A 17,830-nucleotide genomic window follows, 5' to 3' on the forward strand; every position below is an offset into this window, starting at 1 on the left:
ATACCAGCATTGTTCGAACACAGACATTCAGTCCAAGTAATCATTGTTAACTTGATTTCATGGAAATTTCAGACTCTGTCAATAAAAACAAACAGATATAAGTTTAAAACAAATTGATTCAACATGAATGAATTGCTTTTACCCTCCAGCACCTGAGCCAATGTCTCACTCCTTTGCAGGAGGGCTTTTGCTCTCACAACTAACGTGGAAAACCGCCAACTTGACGACATCCTTCATATCCCGTAAGAGCCCGATGTTCTCCTTGAAAGCCTCCGTTTCGCGGAACTTGTGATGCGCCTCGACGCTCGGCCACCCGATGAAGGCCGCCAGCATGTTGCCCGTCTTGCCAGGCTCGTCGGTGACGGGCACGTCGTTCTCAACGCTCCATCCGTGACTGATGCCCTGGAAATCCGGCGACGTGTCGAGAGCCTTGGCCTTGAACTCGTCCATCTGCGCGCTCAGCGCGGTCTTGGCTCCCTCGGAGAGGTCCGCCGGGAAGAAGAGGGTGAGGACCTCGACGACGGGGGCTTGGGCGAGGATGGTGGGCGGCCAGGGGGTGGGGGCGATGTGCTTTATGTAGCCCTTTGTCCAGTCGAGGTATTGGCCCAAGCTCTCACCGATGGGATCGTGGGCTCTGTAGGAACGCGGTCAGCTGTTTGTCATGTGGATTGCAAACGCGACCCTGTGAAGGCGGCGTGGCTCGGGACGGTGGCTTACGCGGTGTTGCGGTACTTTGCATGGTCTTCGACAGAGTCCCAGTCGAGGAAACACCACGACTGGTCTGGCTTCTCGATCGCGTTGCCGTAGTAGATGCTCCCGGCGCCGGGTTGGCTGACGGCAAGGTTGGTAACCCAGTCGTAGTCGCCATCCTTGTCCGGGAACGTCGCGCCCGGCTTGACGGTGAAGTAGGAGAACTCAGTGACACCCATTTTGAGAACTTGTGCTTGCTGTTGGCTTGAGGTAGTTGTGTTTGTGTTCATAGAGTAGATATCTGTATTAAAAATCTTGTTCTTCTCTTGGCGGCCAGTCTCACTTTCTCAGCAGTCAGCTATCGTGAGGTTATATCTCAATCTCAAGCTGCAGTGAGTGGAGCGCGGTTCAATGCATCGCGTGCAATGAGGTAAGCGCATATGATATCATCATGGCTCATGCAGAATTACCCTGCACAGACAGGGGTGGTCGCTACCGAAGGGGTGAAAGGCCATGGCAATGTGGGGATCACAACCCGATAACAAAGTTGCTCTCACTGTGAGTCAACCAAGATGCGGTGATGAGCCATGGCTCTTGACATGCTGCAATGCCCCAATGGCTCGCGACTAAGAGAGCCTCGACTTGCTAAGAAATGGAATCTTGACTTGGCCCTTGCACCGTTCGTTGAGCTTCAGATGATGGGCCGGGAGCTCGTCGCCAAGACTATTGCGATCGGTCTCAATTACCAAACTCTGCCAAAATTTCCAAAGACTTGGGAACCCTGGAAATAACGGTAGGAGTGTGTAAACCCGTTATCGCATTTGTTATCGTTGATGTAATGTCGGGCTCAAGAATTTTTTTAAAGTCCTAAGCAGAACAAGCTAACAACTGGCGCAGAAACTCCTTTGGGGATTGTCGAGATCATTGCCCACGTGTGGTTCCCATCCAGGGCTGCCGACTACCAACGCCTCCCAACGTCGCTGGCGAAGCAGATCCATAACCCTCGGCGGACCAATATGTCATTCACGTATCAATAACAAACCATCTCGGCCGACCTGCCGGAGCCAAGCCATCATGCAACCGCCTCTCCCACCTTTCCCCCTTCCCCTTGCCCCTAAACCTCCTCGCCCTCGACAAAGGGGAACAACACGAACAAATACAACTCTGCTCTGGTGAGTAAACCCCAACCGCCAAGGAAGGAGGCTCTTCCACGATGTCGCACCCGCCCGAGATCTTCAACTCTGGAACACCTCCAGATCCCCGTCGTCTCGCCCTTGATTGGTTCTTGGATGCGCTGAAACAAAGGGGCTGGCAGAGTCGTGGACAAGGGTCTCCCGTTCGGATCTAAAGCGAAGACCAGACGAAGTCTCAAAAGAGACTTGAGGTGAACCCCCACCAGCAGTCACATCCAAACTGCGTCCGCCAGCCCTTGCCCAAATCGCCAACTAGCCCCGTCTGGCGTGCCCTTCTTCGGACGACATGGGTTCCGCAAAGGAGCCCGAAACGGCAGAGCTGCGCGCGACCGCGGCTCAAAAGCAGGCCGTCAGGGACAGCCTTACCGCATCGAGCGCCGGCGACAAGCTTTTGAGACTCGGGGTGTTGCAGAGGAGGCTCTTTTGGACCTGGGCGCCTGCGCAGTCGTGCAATAACACGGCCAATATCGCGCTAAAAAATCCCACGCTTCTCGCGGCCTCCTTGAGACTCTGCCAACCTTAACCCTCACCCGCTCCGGCACCTGTCAACCGAGTCTCTTTAGGTTTTGGCTCATGGCTCATGCTGATAGCCCTCTGCAACTCGGCATCACGTCTTGTGATTGGGGGCCGGGCTTCGGTCACGCCAGGAGTCCAAGAGGGACGATCCCGGACTCTGGACGAAAATCGCCAACAGGGGACGGCCGGGGGATGTGCTGCGCATCAAAGTCAACATGACCCAGATTCCACCCCATCAGAGCCGCAGTGAGAGCAGGTTTTGACGATGTTTAGACTAGTACGGGGGGCCGCCCTATGCTTATTTGCCAAGAGCCCCTCCCTTCGCTTCCCACCCTTGCGAGTGATGTGATGCTTAAAAGGCGATCATGTCCAGTCGTACCTGGTGTGGTCTTGACTCTTGTTGTTTCCATCACTAGTAATTCACTCTTTGTTTCTTCCCATTCAGTCCTTCCGGCAAGGTCTTTCGCTTCGTTTCGTTTCTCTTCACGACTTACCATCCGCTGTTGACCTTCCCACCGTCTCTTCCAAGACACCTTTTTCGAAAAGCTCTTTATAATCACGTCAAGATGCAGCTCTCTTTCGTCGTCCTCGCGGCCGCTGCTGGTGTCGCTCTCGCAGGTAGGTCACCGTCAACTTTCTGGTCGAGATGCCAAAGGTCCCAAGACTAACATACACAATAGCCCCCAGCCTCGCCCCGCGCCAAAACGCCTGCTTCCTCGTCGGCAACACGGTTCTCCCACAGGAGGTCGCGGACGCCGCCACCAGCCTCCAGAACAAGGTCACCTGCGACGCCACCAAGAAGACGCTCTCGGGCGTGCCCGACGTCGATGCCGGCGGCGTAAAGTTCTCGGCCATCAACTTTGCCGACTCGAACCAGACGCCCCTCGCGTTCGCGCTCAGCAAGTTCGCCACCAAGGAGCCCCTCGCCGACAACGACCTCGCGACGTTCCAGAACCAGCTCGACGCCTACGTCGCCACCGAGGCCGGCATCCGTTCCGTCGGAGGCGGCCTGGGCATCAAGGTGCCCAAGTTCTTCCTGGCCATGCAGGTCTCGCGCATCCAGACGGCCCAGGGGAACCCTCCTGCGGCGGCCGGCCAGCAGGTCGACCACCTGCGCGACAAGGTCCTCAAGAACGCGCCCAAGGAGGCCAAGGCGCTCCTGGACCAGGTCACTGCCCTGGCCGCCCAGACTGCCTAGGCTCGCGGAGGACGAACCCCGCGGCGGGGTGTCAAGATGGGGGGGAAGGAGCCAATAGTGGAAGTTAATGTGAATTGAATCATTATTCAACCGGTCGTCTCGACGTTGAAAATACATTGAAACATGCCGCCCTTTCTCGGGCGTACTATACAGGCCATGTGATGATGGTATGGTATTAATGACAAGAGGGGGGAAGGAGGAAGAAGAGCGTCTTGTTCTTTTTCCAAGCACCGAACCGTTTGTATCGTGTCAAAACGCCGCCGTAAAAAACAATACTCACCCCGTAAAGACATGTCGGGGTTTTCCAAGTGTACACGCCGCAAGCAAGCCCGCTCACCCTCGGGGACCCCTCCGTTCGCTTTTGTTCTTGTTCTTGTTCTTTGTCGTCGTTGCCTCTAATTTTGCTTCCACTGCTTCTCGAGCTGCTCCCTCTCGCGCACCTCGGCGCCGGAGGCCTTCCACCACACATCACCACCCCATCGGATGAGACGCTCTGCCGCGCCGAGAGGTGTCATGGCGGGCCGGACGTCGAGGTAGAAGACGGGTTCGCCGGTGGGCTCGGGCTCGCCCGAATAGTAGTCGATGACGTATCGGATCTCCTTCTCGACGTCGCCCATCTTGCGGGAGACGTACCAGTCGTGTCGGTCAAAGGGGGGCTCGGTCCTGCGCGGGTTAGTGGGCGTGTTCAAGAGCGAAAGGGCTTTCGTGGGAACGTACTCAAACTTGGACGGGTAAAGCCAGCCCGCCACCTGCCACATGACGGCCTTGGGCGTCATGTCCTTGGGGCGGCCCTGGAAGCGAATGAGGGTGGGCGGCGACTCGGTGCCGTCCTTGAGCTTCTCGACCATGTCGTCCGAGTTCTCCTCGCCGCGCTTGCAGGCCTGCCAGCCCTTGTACAGGCCCTTGCCGAAGCGCTCTTCCCAGCTGACGATCTCGGCCCAGGCGCCCTCGTTGAGGAAGTTGTGGACCGAAACCATGGACTCGACGGCGGTGATGTCGGTGTCGGTGTAGCCCTTGCGCAGGAGGGCGTTGTACATCTGCTGGGGTGAGGGGTACTCCCAGTTGCCATCGCCGGAGCCCTTGGGTATCGTCGAGGGCTCGCGCTCGGTGGGGAGGGCGATGACCTGGTTCTCGGCGGGGGCCTGCGAGATTTCCTTGAACATGTAGTTGAGGGGGTTGATCTGCTGGAGGAAGCCCTTGGGCTCGGGCTTGGGCTTGTCGTGCGGCACGGGACATGACGACGGCGGCGCCGCGGACTGCCGTTGATCGTGGGGAACGGGGCATGCCGAGGGGGAGGAGCAGCGGCCTGGCGTTGATCGTGAGGGACCGGGCATGCGGAAGGAGCAGCGGGTGCGGCGGCGGCGGCGGGCTTTGCGTTCGGGTTCAGGGCGTCGAGGGTCTTGTTGTGCATCGGACAGCCGGGCTAGAAAGTGTTAGGCAGAGCCGTGTATCGACGAAGGGATCGGACGTACAGGAGGAGGGCCGGCCGGGACGGCAGCGCCATGGGGATGCGACACGGAAACGGAGCTCGCGTGGATGGACGTCGCAGGGCCATCAGCCCAGAACCAACCCATGATGGAGAGTTGATAAGATTGAGATTAACAGAAGATGGGGAGAAAAGGTAGTAGTAGCAGGAACAAAGTATTGTACAAGAAGGTATCGGATGCGACGACGTGAGGCGTGACGGGTTGTTGGAGGAGCCTTGCTAGGAGAAAGAAAAGAAAAAAAGATTTACGGGCGCGCGGAATCTGGCGATAAGAAATTGGGAACGGCGGATAAAGAAGTTCGAGGACAGTGGGCTTGGCCTGTGGGTTTCTTCAGGCCTTTGCGCGCTATGGTGGTGCTCAGCTCAGCTTGGGGTCAGCTCAGCATGTAATGGGCAATGGACGGCACCGCAGTGGTCCATTCGCCCAAATCTCCCCTGTCGTTGGCGTTGGCCATCGGATAGACCCGCGATCACTTTCCGACTTTGGCCCGCGTCACTCCTCAAGCGCAGCAAAAAAAAAAAAGAAGAAAAAAAAGGGCCGCCTGGACGTGTCACTCGCCCCTCGGAAAATCGCCCAACTAAAAAAATGCGAGTGTCATTGATTGATTGGCACATGATTTCCCGAGGATTTCCCGCTCAGCAGCTTGCCATCTCCCCCCCCCCCCCCCCGGCGAAATAATCCCTACGTCACCACCGAACCGTTGACGTCCTTTCGATTACGCTCGTGGGTGATCCTAGTCCCGGTCCCGCGATCCGACACTGGGCGTGCGCATCCCGAACCGTCAGCTCAGCCCGCCCAGCTCACGCCAATTCCTCCCTCCTCCCGACCAGCCCTGTAAACGACCTCGACACCCAACTCGACCTCGAGATTGAGAACATGATACCCGTCTTCCGACCTTCACCCCCCAATCCTCCCTCGAGATGAGACTGGCCTTCGTCCTGGGCCGGTTTTGTCCACGTCCGGGCTTCCGAGCGCCAGCGAACGGCACCCATTTCTACTCCACATTCAGAGGCGCTTTCCGCACCACCCAGACGAGGCGGCTGCCATGGCGGGCCAACCGATACACGAAATACACCCTCCGAGCGGGCGGTGCAGGTGCAGGCGCGCTCGGCACGGCTGCCTTTTTTGAACTGTCAGAAAAGGATAACGGGGGCACCGACCAGACGGGCGAGAAGCGCATGCTCGAGGTCAGCCGAGCCGAGATCAAGAAGAAGGTCGCCGACGATGACAGCGGCATCTCGCGCGCCTGGCACACGCTGAAGATCGCCGTGGACGTCTACATCTGGGAGCCATTGTGCACTGGCGCGCGCTTTCTCCATCTCCTCGTCATCTTCGTCCCCGTCATCGTTGCGGTCCCCGCCATCTGGCTGGGTAAGCGGCGGCCCGATCGCGATAATGAGCGCAGCGGAACGCTCTGGTGGTACGGCTTCCTGGTCCAGTCAATGGAATGGGCTGGGCCGGCCTTCATCAAGGTATGATCTTTGAGAAAGCTCTCGATGCGCCACAAGAAAGCTCACCACGTCGCAGCTCGGTCAATGGGCAGCTTCGCGCTCCGACATCTTCCCCAACGAAATGTGCGAAATCATGTCGAAACTCCACTCCAACGCCCCGGCGCACTCCATGCACGAAACCAAGCGCATCGTCTCCGCTGCCTTTGACGGCCGCCACTTTGACGACATCTTTGAGGAATTTGACGAGAAGCCGTTAGGCGTCGGCGCCATTGCGCAGGTTTACCGGGCCAAGCTGAAGCCCGACCTTGCCGCGCCCAGCGACAACGACATCGTCGATGGACCCCAGCCGCTCCGCCACAAGGTGGCCAAGAACGTCGATGCAGCTCTCAAGAGCACGCCGAAGAGGGTCCCTTCGACCTACGTCGCCGTCAAGGTGCTGCACCCGCGCGTTGAGAGGACCGTCCGGCGAGACCTGCGCATCATGCACTTCTTCGCATCTGCCCTTAACCTCATTCCCACGATCGAGTGGCTCTCCCTCCCCGACGAGGTCGCCCAGTTCGGCGAGATGATGAAGCTCCAGCTTGACCTCCGCATCGAGGCCGCCAACCTCGCCAAGTTCCGTAAAAACTTCAAGGAACGCACCACCGCCTGGTTCCCGTATCCCTACACCGAGTTCACCACCCGCAACGTGCTGGTCGAGGAGTTCGCGCAGGGTATCCCGTTGGCCGACTTTTTGGAGAACGGCGGCGGGGTCTTCCAGCAGGACATCGCCTCGGAGGGCCTCGACGCCTTCCTGCGCATGCTGCTGATCGACAATTTTGTCCACGCAGACCTGCATCCCGGCAACATCATGGTGCGCTTCTACCAATCCCACGAGCCCGACATCAAGTTCCGTAAGAACCACAGCAAAGAGCACTTTGAAGAGCAGGACGACGTTACGGAGCAGGTCCTTGCTAGACTGCGCCCCTACCGCCACCGCAAGAATCCGGCCGCTTGGGTCGCCGAGCTCCAAAAGATCGACAACGAGGGCTTCCGCCCGCAGCTCATCTTCATCGATACGGGCCTCGTGACGGAGCTCAATGAGACGAACCGTACCAACTTCCTCGACCTGTTCCGCGCCGTGGCCGAGTTCGACGGCTACAAGGCTGGCAACCTCATGTGCGAGCGCTGTCGCCAGCCCGACGCCGTGCTGGACAAGGAGGTGTTTGCGCTCAAGATGCAGCACCTCGTCCTCGGCGTCAAGAGCCGCACCCTGGCGCTGGGGAACATCAAGATTGGCGATATCCTGCAGGAAGTGCTGGGCATGGTCCGCGGCCACCATGTCCGGCTCGAGGGCGACTTTGTGAACGTTGTCATCAGCATCTTGCTTCTCGAGGGCATCGGGCGGAGCCTGAACCCCGACATGGATCTGCTCACCAGCTCCCTCCCGATTCTGCGCCAGCTGAGCGCCCAGAGCGGCGCCGAGATGGCGAAGCACGGCGATTTCAGCATGTTGGTGGTGTGGGCGGGCCTGGAGACCAGACGCTTCTTGCAGGCTAGCATCGAAGATGTAAGTGAATGGGCTGCTCCCCGGGGGCCGCACATCGTAACCCAGCTAACCGCCTCCAGGTTGAACGTTGCGTCAAGTACGACCTCCTCGCACCGAATGTGTAATTTAAACTGTACAGTATGGGTAAATGATTGCATGGGTTGGCGCTCTAGACAGACGCGGGGTAGATATACAACTCATAGAGCAGAGGCCTCGAATACACCCCGATTTAATCATGTCATGAAGACTCATTGATTCAATTTGTTGTCTGTCTGGTGCCCAAGCTAGTGCGCGTATGGACGAGCCATGGAAGCTACAATACCAGGAGCTACCGCGTCCGTCGATCGTGCCCGATGAAGCTATCACTAGTGTCCTCAATCCCGACCGTCCTCATATCCCTCAATTTCCATGAGACCCCCTGAGGAACGACCTTGGTCTTGCGCTCGGCTGTTTGCAAATGGTCCGAGCTTCCCGTCTGGCTCGCTGCAATACCCAACCAAGCCATGCGAGTCTTCCGTCCCCTCCAAAGTGACTAGGTGAGTCAACGTATGGTGGTTCAAATGAGAAACTCTCTTAATAGGATGAGTTGAACAACCAAGGCTGTCGTCGATACTAACTTCCCTTTCAAAGGAAGAAAGAAAAAGGAGAGGAAAGAAAACTATGAAATAAAATTGAAGAAGAAGAAAAAAGGAAAAAGAAATTCATCTGGAGTGTATATTGACAACAAAACGTCCTAGAAAGCTTTCAAAAACATGCTCAGAGTAAAGAATGTGAGATACTACCCAGCGATCTGGGGTTTATCCTCGTTACTTCGGATTGGCAGAGTTGTTGCGTACCATACCTCATCGAATCTTCGAGGCGATAACATGTGTGCAGATGTCGGGCCACGTGAAAGGATAGCCCAAGCAGAAGTTGTTTATGCAGAGTGTTGGAACATGTGCTTCCCTGTACATGGCACTCGAGGCGGAGTTGGCTGGTGTGCAAGGCTTCATGAAATGTGGGCAAGCTCACCTAGTACCCAAGTAGTGCCAGATCTTGACGGTCTCTCTGTCCACGACACTGAAGCTGTATCGGTGGTCGCCCGCGGCAATAGGGCCGTTGCAGGCATATATCCCTCCTGGGTTGTCATTCTTCTGGTAGAGCTTGAAATCCGCGCAGAACAGGTCGATCCTTGCGTCAACGGTCAGAATGAAGCGGATTCAATAACTGTCTTCTCTCAAAGAGACGTCAGATTGCATGAAATGGGCATACACTCAACGGTATTAGAGCCAACCTATCTTATATACTTCTAGCTCAGACTCCATTGAGAGCTTGTATTTTCAAGAGTTTATTGCAAGAAAAATATAATAAACCCCACAAATAAGGTCTTGTTTGGATCTTGCCTTCCGAAAGTCGCGGGTTGAATTTTGAATAGTCAAATCACGTACTCAAGGCGATTGAGCAGGGGAGAGCTCGCCAACGAAGTAGACACGATCTCTTCACGCCGGTCTTAATTGCAAGTACTGTTGAAATGTAACCAAAGATGCTAGTTCCAAGGATACGGCTCACTCAATCCACCCAACTTCCAGGCATTGTTTCTCTTCTTCTTTCCAACATGTCCCAGAACTCCAGCGCATATCTTTCGTATTCTTCTACCAACCAAAAACTCCAGTCATTAGGATGAGGTCCAATTTCAAACCCGATGAGATGAACCACATATTGCACTCTTGCATCTATCCAGCACAAATTGTCGATTGTGTCCCACACGTCTTGTGAGACCTTTTGGCGTCGCTCCCACAAGCCATAGCCTAATAAGTCCACTCCAGAAGAGTGTAGAAGCCCGATCCATTGGTGCAACGATTCTCGGAAGACAACGACCACGTCATCTGGGCGGGCGGAGTCGCAGACAGCGTCTGGAATAAGTTCTGATGCCCCGTACAAGACGGAAAGTAGCGGCGTGACTGCTCTCCCCGTGTATGTTTGCCAGGGATGCAGATACTGATGCGGCATGAAGGAGAAGATGACAGCCTCTGGCTGCCATCCACGTGAAAGAAGATTGAGAAGAAAGTCAGACCACGCCACAAATCCATCTCCATTCTTGTGTGAATTCTCGTTTCTCACTGGAAACTTCTGCTCAGCCACGCAGACACCGAAGGCTGCCGCTGCGCAGATTAACAATGAGGCTCCTGCTGCGTTGGATCTTGATAGATCATTTGGGGAAAGATTATCCTCGCCTTGAACAAAATAGCAAAACGTTGACGGGCTGCATGGCGAATGCCTCAGCACCCATCCTGGTGACAAAGAAGTCACGGATACCAATGACCAAGCAACTCGGCAGCGCTCAGTGAATTCCATCAAAAAGTAATCCGGGCATAGTCTTCGTTGGAGCGTTTTTAAATCATCGTCTACCATAGCGCGCAAAGAAAGAATGTTGTGTGGTAAGTCAAATCTCGGACTGAAACATGAGCTGTCCAATCCAAAATCAGCCCACAGATCTATCATTCGGCTGGTTACCATTGGTCTCAGAGCGGATGGGAATGGTAACCATCCTGGTGTGGGATGTTCTGAACTGGGGTAAATCTCCTCGACTTCTAAACCCAGTTTCAGAAGCAACTTGGAAACGTCATAGCTTCCACATTGGCATGCCAACTGGACACTAAGTATTAGTCGAGCGTTTGATCATTGAGCGCTTCCTCCTCTTTAAGCCATTTTTCGAAGACTACTTACATGTAACAAGCTACCGTTGAAGCTACTTTGGTCATAGAGAGACGCTTGGCGCTCATTGAAAAGCCTCAATAGCCCCGAGGCATTATCTTGGCGGATACACTCCATGACCGGCCCATTATTAGGGATTGTATTGTGGACTTTGAAGCTGAATTGCCAGCTTCCCCATGCTCTTTTGCTTTGGACTTCCCACATATTGTTGGTTAGCCAATCTCTCATCCTCAAGGTTGATGTGTAATCGGACCCATCCTCCCGCCTTTCAATAGTAAGCCAGCCCCATAGCGATAAGCGGCGAAGAGTGGCTTGGCGTGAGATACAGGTCGGACTGGTTGGCTTTTGTATTTTTGTTTTCCTTTTAACGAGATTGAGGCTTTCGAGTACACGGATACGTTGGCCTTCTTCGATGCATTCGGAATCCATAACCCTCAAACGTTGGCTTATGATATCGGGTAAGGCTTGCGTGAGTGCGCTGAGATGCCTGTTAGCTGGGGTTAATCCCAAGGTGGCATATTGCCTCAACTCACCCGAGGTAGCATTGATGTGCCATTTGAAGAAGCGAAAATGCTGACTCTAACTTGGCTTCCAGAGCCTTGAGGTAGTCGTCGTCGACGACGACCTTGATTGCCCCTCTGACCCGTTTAGACTTTTTCGGCGAGCGGATTTGATCATTTAAGGTGATGCACAAGCTCTCCAGCTGCGTAGACACACTTCGGCAGAGCTTGAAGGTCTGTTGTGCAAGACTCCTGTCCCAAAAGCCGGCAGGTAAGCTGGGTTCGGCGAACTGTCTGTCCACGTCCTTGAGAAGCGCGTCCAGGATCTCCAACTTGGATAAGAGATCATCGAAGCGCTGAGGAGCGTTCTCAATCTGATCCCACAGTTGTTTGAGCTTCAGGACTGATTTTGCAGCCTGACCTGTGGCCTGCCCCACTGCGATGGCGCTGGCAACTACCCCGAGAACCTCGGCCATGATGTCAAATTAATTTGATTACGCGGATACAAACTTGTGCATGAGACTGAGTGGCTTTGCTGAGATGTCCGTGAACTCTATGTATGAGAGATGGACTAGATGTAACGATGACTGTTCGCAGTCTGGTTTGGAGCCAAGCCGTGAATGTGCGATTCTAATGTGGCTGTCAGCTGACAAACTCCTAGTCAACAGCGGGGGAGGCCAGCCGTACAAACCACTCAGGTTCCAGTCCTGATGTTGTTCTTGCACAGCCAGCGTACTGCTTTGCACTCAAGGCAGATTGAAGGGCATTTTCCAAAGTCACCCTCTTCCTATTGGCTCGGATAAGGTTCTATGCAGCTTATGCCAAGGTAATGACCTAGAGAGGTGAGATAATGTTTCCTGGATATTCCCACGTATATTGAAGCCGGACAGTCTTGCCAAAGGACAAAGACCTGCAATATGATAGATTGAATTGGATGTGATGCCCGTACGCAAGGGCTAGAGCACATTGCCGGTGCCTACGGCTTTCTAGGAAACGACAGAAAGAAAAGTACTTTGTAGCTCTGAAATCTGATGAGCTTTCAACTTGGAGCTCGTCAGATAGACTACTGGACAGGTTTTTAGCGATCTTCTGATTACTTCAATGTTTTGTTTGTCAATAACAAAAAGATGAGAGCGTCAACTCGACGACCGGCGATGTGTACGGCCCCTGCAGGGGTCCCGCATTCAGTCCCCCGCTGCTGGCCGGCTTGGGGAACTAGTCAATCAGCTCAGCTAGATTTGAGAAAAGGGGGAGGCAGCACGACCCTAAAAACTGACTAGTAGAGGCATTGGGTTGGGAGTTTGAGCTTTCTAGCCCTTTCAGATGTCGTCTTGTTTTGAAGTCAGCTGATCTGCTATTCAAAAATGGATGAAGCCGATGTGCAAAACAACATGTGTCATGTTCAACTGCAACTACCCCTTTTCAACAGCACACTTGTTCTCCCTTCCGAAGCGAATGCGTTTGTGGCACGTCCTAACCACGTTGCTCGTCCCGCCTACTTCCACTATCATGATCAAGTTTTCTGTCTGGATGTAATGTCATGGTGAGCCTGAACTACCCTGGCGGCTTCGTTGGATCGAGCAACACTATGGCTGTGACCCCTGACGGCTTCGCCATCACTTGCACCACCGACTGGGCGTTAGAGATACGTGACGAGTCAAAAGTACGACCACGAGAGTCACCAATGATCGAGCGTAGTCGAGAAGAACCAGCTTTCCAGCAGCACGTCATTTCTGATGAAATGTACCTAATGTTTGGTATTATCTTTGCGCCTCTTGCTCCGAGTCCGAACATCTCCCCGCACCTCCTGAAGAAAAGCTTGCTGCACCGATTCGAGTCGTGGAGTCATGACGGTTGTCAATGAGCGTGGCGCACCGTGCCGGATGACACGGTCTTCAACAAGCATCAGAGCGTTCTGTAGGTGACGACGACGGTGCGTGTCACTGAGGAGCAAGATGCTGTTCGAGACTCTTACCCAAGATCCACGGGATTAGACGGCTTCCACCGAGTTCTACACTCGGCTTACTCTGTACTAACCGAGCGGCAATCATTGAGAAAATGAGCAAGGCAACTCACTTAGACCGTCTCGACTCGTGTCACGGCTACGTCGAAGCAGTCGGCCGAACAATACCGCTACTATGTGCTTCTTGGTATACCAGGATTGATGGTGTTGATGACAGAAGATGATTCGCCATCTCGCCGCGAATTACGAGTTACTTGCCAGGTCAAACGCCGGAACCACTCTCTTTCTGTCAACAAAAAGGCATTGGTAGTAACTTTCGCAGTGCTAGCAGCCTTTTGCTATTGACAATCGAGGTGACGCGCTGTGACGACAATATCGCCAATACCATCCACAGTTTTCTCTTCGCTCGAAATATGGCGGATAAACGGTACAATAAACCCGTGTGCATGGGGTGCCCGCGGCCATCCCGCTCAGACTAAGGGATGGGAGAGAGCTTGAGGCTTATGACATATCATGAGTCTGGCTAGCGACAAGCGGTCCGATGTTAGCGGTTCTCCCTGAGACGTGGCGGCGGATCGTAATCCTGGTTCCCGGGAACGATGCGTTCGTGACCTTTCGGGAATGCATACCACGTTGGGTCTTGGGCTGGTTTGAGAAGCCGACACTATGGCGAAATCAAGGCGTTTTTCCAAACCACATTGCAAGAGCCAAACTGACCGTTGACTAGGTAGTCATGCTAGCGAAATCTACTCAAATAGCATGCCGAAGAAATCACCGTGAATAAGTAACAAGTGGGGAGATGATAATGGATAATCATATTTGTTGGGTGAAACCCCCTTTCTAAAGAGAAACCCAACCGGTAAACCCCCATTACTATTGAGTCGAACCAAGAAGCAACTCCTAAGAGGAGCCGCACTTCCGGCGCTCGGCCGAGTATTAAGACATGACCAGATGAAGACGCAGGTCATTTCTCCGCACACAAGCTCGACCACGCTCTCATTCAGAGCTTTTAGCGCTTGGGGTTTGGCGTTTGGCGTTTGGCGTCTGGCGTTTGACTTTTGGCGTTTGGCGTTTGTCGTTCCGTGGGGTTCGAACGTACCTTGGGCCAATGTTTCAGGGGAGCCAAAAATACCGAGCTGTGCCCGTAAAACACGAGAAAAAACATATGGTCATCGAATCAGCCACCGAAGCTTGTTTGCGAAGGATGCACAGCGCTAAACAAGGCCGACCATTTCTGTGGTATTTCGACCCGCTTTCTTAATCCTGAAAGGGACGCTTGTTTCCTTTCTCCATTGGACTCCATCACAGGCACGGGCTTGGCCGTCTTTCGGAAGAACGGACTCAAAATAAGCTCAATGGCTTGAGATGTGTCTGCATACCCGCAGTCTACACACATAGCCGTTCCTCGCTCATTGCATCATTGATGGCGTGGGAGAATAGGTTTAAAGACTCGAGCACCGTTCTTCGTTGTCATTTCTTTTATCAATTACAAACCATCTAAAGCCGAAGATGCTCACAACCACAATGGATGAATATCGAGACGTGAAGGGAAATATTGCAGTTCAATTTGGCAAAGAAGGTAAGCTTTTTTACCTTCTAGGTTAGTGCAAGCCCCTTAATCTCCTCTCCGTTGACGCCCCTTCACCACACCACCCAGTAGCCGTCAGCCACTAGCTCGCTTTAATCTCAAAGCTTTGATTGGAGGCAAGACGGACCATGATCGTCGTCAATACCCGGCCCAGGCCAGATTCCATTCGGCTCAATGAACCCAAGTAGTAGGAGCAATAGAGGAGAGATGCATCTACAACCATACACTATGTCATAGACACCCGGGACGTGCCCAAGGGCCGATCGATGTGAAGACAGGCTGCCAATCTCCACAGTCTGCTTTACGTTGGCTTCAAAGCGACCGGCAGTCTGCTAGAGAGATGTTCGAGACCGCAGGCTCGAGAACGTTCAACTATCGCTGAGCATATAATGAGCCAGTAGTTTCCGCTTTCTAGCAGTTGGCTACATCGGGACACATCGCTTCATTCTTCTACCTTTATATCCAACTCTGGTCTATTACAGTCGTTTCTGCCTCTCTGGTTTAGAGCCTTTGTCTACACAGCTACCCACAAAACTTCCATTCACTCGCTTCCAAAGCCGCTGGGTAATCAGCATCATGCGCGTCTCTATCCTTACCGCTGCCCTTGTGGCTGCTCCCGTTCTTGCCTACCCCGGCATGAAGAACACTCTCTCCGAGATACAGTCCCGACAAAGCAAATCCAACAACGGTGGTAAATCGACCGAGCTCCTCGGCGACCTCGTCACCCTCGACGACTCGAAGCTTACCTCTGTTGGCAAGAGCGTCAAGCAGCTTTTGACCGGCTCTGGCAGCCCGGAAAGCGACGATTCCTACTCTAGCGGCGGGCCTAAACATAGGTCCATTCGTAAGAGAGACTACGGCTCTGGTGGTGGTGGAGGCGGTGGTGGATATGGTGGTGGTGGAAGCGGCGGCGGCGGTGGCGGCGGCGGCGCGCCCCCATCTGGCAAAGGCGGTCCGCCCTCATCTGGAGGCGGTGCTTCCCCGGCCCCAGGAGGTGGTGCTCCTCCATCTGGCAAAGGCGGTCCGCCCTCATCTGGAGGCGGCGCTCCCCCGGCTCCGGGAGGTGGTACTCCCCCGTCTGGCAAAGGCGGCCCGCCCCAATACGGAGGTAGTCCTCCTCCATCTGGAGGCGGCGGCGCTCCTCCGGCCTCAGGAGGCGGTGTCCCTTCCATCCCCGTTCCGATAAGCGTCTCCACTCCGGGTTCTTCTTTACCCAAGGGTGGCGCATGCCCGCCAAAGGACACCCCTGAATGTGCCGCCGATACCTGCTGTATCTGGAAGTACATTGCCGACGACCTTCAAACTACGTTCAAGGGTGAGTCTGGACGATGCACCGACTTCGCCCGCGCCGCCATCCGCCTCGGCTTCCACGATGCTGGCGGCTGGTCAAAGGCCACCGGACTCCTGGGTGGAGCTGACGGCTCCATCATCCTTGCTCCGGAGGAGATCAAGCGCGATGAGAACAGGGGCCTAGAGGAGATTGTCGAGCAGACCAAGGTCTGGTTCAACAAGTACAAGCAATACGGCATCAGCATGGCCGACTTGATCCAGTTCTCCGCCAACACGGCCACCGTTGTCTGCCCCATGGGACCTCGTGTCCGCACCTTTGTCGGCCGCAAGGATTCTTCTGTCCCCGCGCCCCACGACCTTCTTCCCTCGGTCACCGGCTCCGCCGACTACCTAATTGAGCTTTTCGGCAACAAGACCATCAGCTCGTACGGTCTCATCTCGCTGATTGGCGCCCACACCACCAGCCAGCAGCGCTACGTTGACACAGAGCGTGCCGGTGACCCGCAAGACAGCACACCCGGTGTCTGGGACGTCAAGTTCTACTCTGAGACGCTCGGCAATGCTCCCGCTCGCGTCTTCAAGTTCGCTAGCGACGTCGTCCTCTCCAAGGATTCCCGCACCAGCGCCCAGTTCCAGGCTTTCGCCGGTCCTGGTGGGCAGGCTGCCTGGAACGATGTAAGCACAAACAATTCTAACCGACACAGGAATCATGCATGCTGACTTTGGCGTCCAGGGTTACGCCCGCGAGTACATCCGTCTTTCTCTCCTCGGCGTCAACAACATCAACGACTTGACAGAGTGCACCAAGGCACTGCCCCTCCGCTGGGCTGGCAACAACTTCAGAGCTCCTGACCAGGGCAACGTTGACCAATGGGTCGCCACCAAGGGCAAGGTTCCCCAGATCCCCGACGAGCTGAGAGGTGGTAAGCCCATCGGGCCTCCTCCCCCGCCCGCCGGCCCTGATGCGTCCAAGGGCAACACTCCTGGCGCACCGTCCAAGGCCAACACCCCTGCTGTGCCAACTTACAATACTCCCACTGTGCCTACGAAGGACGACAAGCCGAAGGACAAAAACAACACTCCCTCAGCACCGCCTAAGGGTAACACTCCCTCCGTACCTACTTACAACACCCCCTCTGTGCCTGCGAAGGACGACAAGTCGAAGGACAACAATAACAACAACAACAACACTCCCTCAGCGCCGCCCAAGGGTAGCACCCCCTCCGTGCCTACTTACAACACCCCCTCTGTGCCTGCGAAGGACGACAAGCCGAAGGACAACGCTCCTGCCGCACCTCCCAAGGGCAACACTCCCTCCGTGCCGACCTATAACACCCCCTCTGTGCCTGCGAAGGACGACAAGCCCAAGGATAACACTCCTGCCGCACTGCCAAAGGGCAACAACAACTCTCCTTCGGCGCCGTCCAAGGGCAACTCCCCCGCTGTGCCGAACGGCAACACTCCCTCGAACGGTGGTTCGAAGGGGAGTTCTAACGGCGGCTACGGTTACTGAATGCCGGTCTGTATTCTCTGGTGGACATACTGCTCTTGGGGCTCACATCTGAACTGGTCATTGGGGTAATGCTGGGTATATAACACTGTTGGACATGCCTCGACATAGGATATAAGCACATAAATGTCGATTTCTTAATCGAAACCGTAATTGCGATAGTTTAATGGAATTTTAAATCGTTCAAACAAGGAACAAATATGAAGGCTGAGAACGGTTGAT

The 17,830-nt window shown here is 54.7% G+C and overlaps 6 protein-coding genes across 6 annotated transcripts; 3 read left to right on the forward strand and 3 right to left on the reverse strand.

Annotated features, from left to right (window-relative positions):
* Nucleotides 1–165: 165 nt before the first annotated feature.
* Nucleotides 166–929, reverse strand: ColSpa_09669 (uncharacterized protein; the record flags this gene model as incomplete). Its single annotated transcript, XM_049275881.1, has 2 exons — nucleotides 166–634; nucleotides 718–929. 2 exons carry the CDS (start codon nucleotides 927–929, stop codon nucleotides 166–168), a joined length of 681 nt encoding a protein of 226 aa, XP_049131838.1.
* Nucleotides 930–2,965: 2,036 nt separating this feature from the next.
* Nucleotides 2,966–3,597, forward strand: ColSpa_09670 (uncharacterized protein; the record flags this gene model as incomplete). The annotated part of the gene is made up of 2 exons (XM_049275882.1): nucleotides 2,966–3,017; nucleotides 3,080–3,597. 2 exons carry the CDS (start codon nucleotides 2,966–2,968, stop codon nucleotides 3,595–3,597), a joined length of 570 nt encoding a protein of 189 aa, XP_049131839.1.
* A 395-nt stretch (nucleotides 3,598–3,992) lies between these two features.
* ColSpa_09671 (cytochrome c heme lyase) lies at nucleotides 3,993–5,171 on the reverse strand (the record flags this gene model as incomplete). Its single annotated transcript, XM_049275883.1, has 3 exons — nucleotides 3,993–4,853; nucleotides 4,925–5,020; nucleotides 5,070–5,171. The coding sequence occupies 3 exons, from the start codon at nucleotides 5,169–5,171 to the stop codon at nucleotides 3,993–3,995; spliced, it is 1,059 nt and encodes a 352-aa protein (XP_049131840.1).
* Nucleotides 5,172–6,004: 833 nt separating this feature from the next.
* Nucleotides 6,005–8,188, forward strand: ColSpa_09672 (ABC1 family protein YPL109C, mitochondrial; the record flags this gene model as incomplete). The annotated part of the gene is made up of 3 exons (XM_049275884.1): nucleotides 6,005–6,556; nucleotides 6,612–8,084; nucleotides 8,144–8,188. 3 exons carry the CDS (start codon nucleotides 6,005–6,007, stop codon nucleotides 8,186–8,188), a joined length of 2,070 nt encoding a protein of 689 aa, XP_049131841.1.
* A 3,098-nt stretch (nucleotides 8,189–11,286) lies between these two features.
* Nucleotides 11,287–11,733, reverse strand: ColSpa_09673 (uncharacterized protein; the record flags this gene model as incomplete). Its single annotated transcript, XM_049275885.1, has 1 exon — nucleotides 11,287–11,733. The coding sequence occupies one exon, from the start codon at nucleotides 11,731–11,733 to the stop codon at nucleotides 11,287–11,289; it is 447 nt and encodes a 148-aa protein (XP_049131842.1).
* A 3,651-nt stretch (nucleotides 11,734–15,384) lies between these two features.
* Nucleotides 15,385–17,611, forward strand: ColSpa_09674 (ligninase LG5; the record flags this gene model as incomplete). Its single annotated transcript, XM_049275886.1, has 3 exons — nucleotides 15,385–15,499; nucleotides 15,827–16,773; nucleotides 16,832–17,611. 3 exons carry the CDS (start codon nucleotides 15,385–15,387, stop codon nucleotides 17,609–17,611), a joined length of 1,842 nt encoding a protein of 613 aa, XP_049131843.1.
* Between the last annotated feature and the right edge of the window lie 219 nt (nucleotides 17,612–17,830).

This window comes from Colletotrichum spaethianum (assembly GCF_022836535.1).
Source record: "Colletotrichum spaethianum MAFF 239500 DNA, contig30, whole genome shotgun sequence".
Taxonomy (NCBI): Eukaryota; Fungi; Ascomycota; class Sordariomycetes; order Glomerellales; family Glomerellaceae; genus Colletotrichum; species Colletotrichum spaethianum.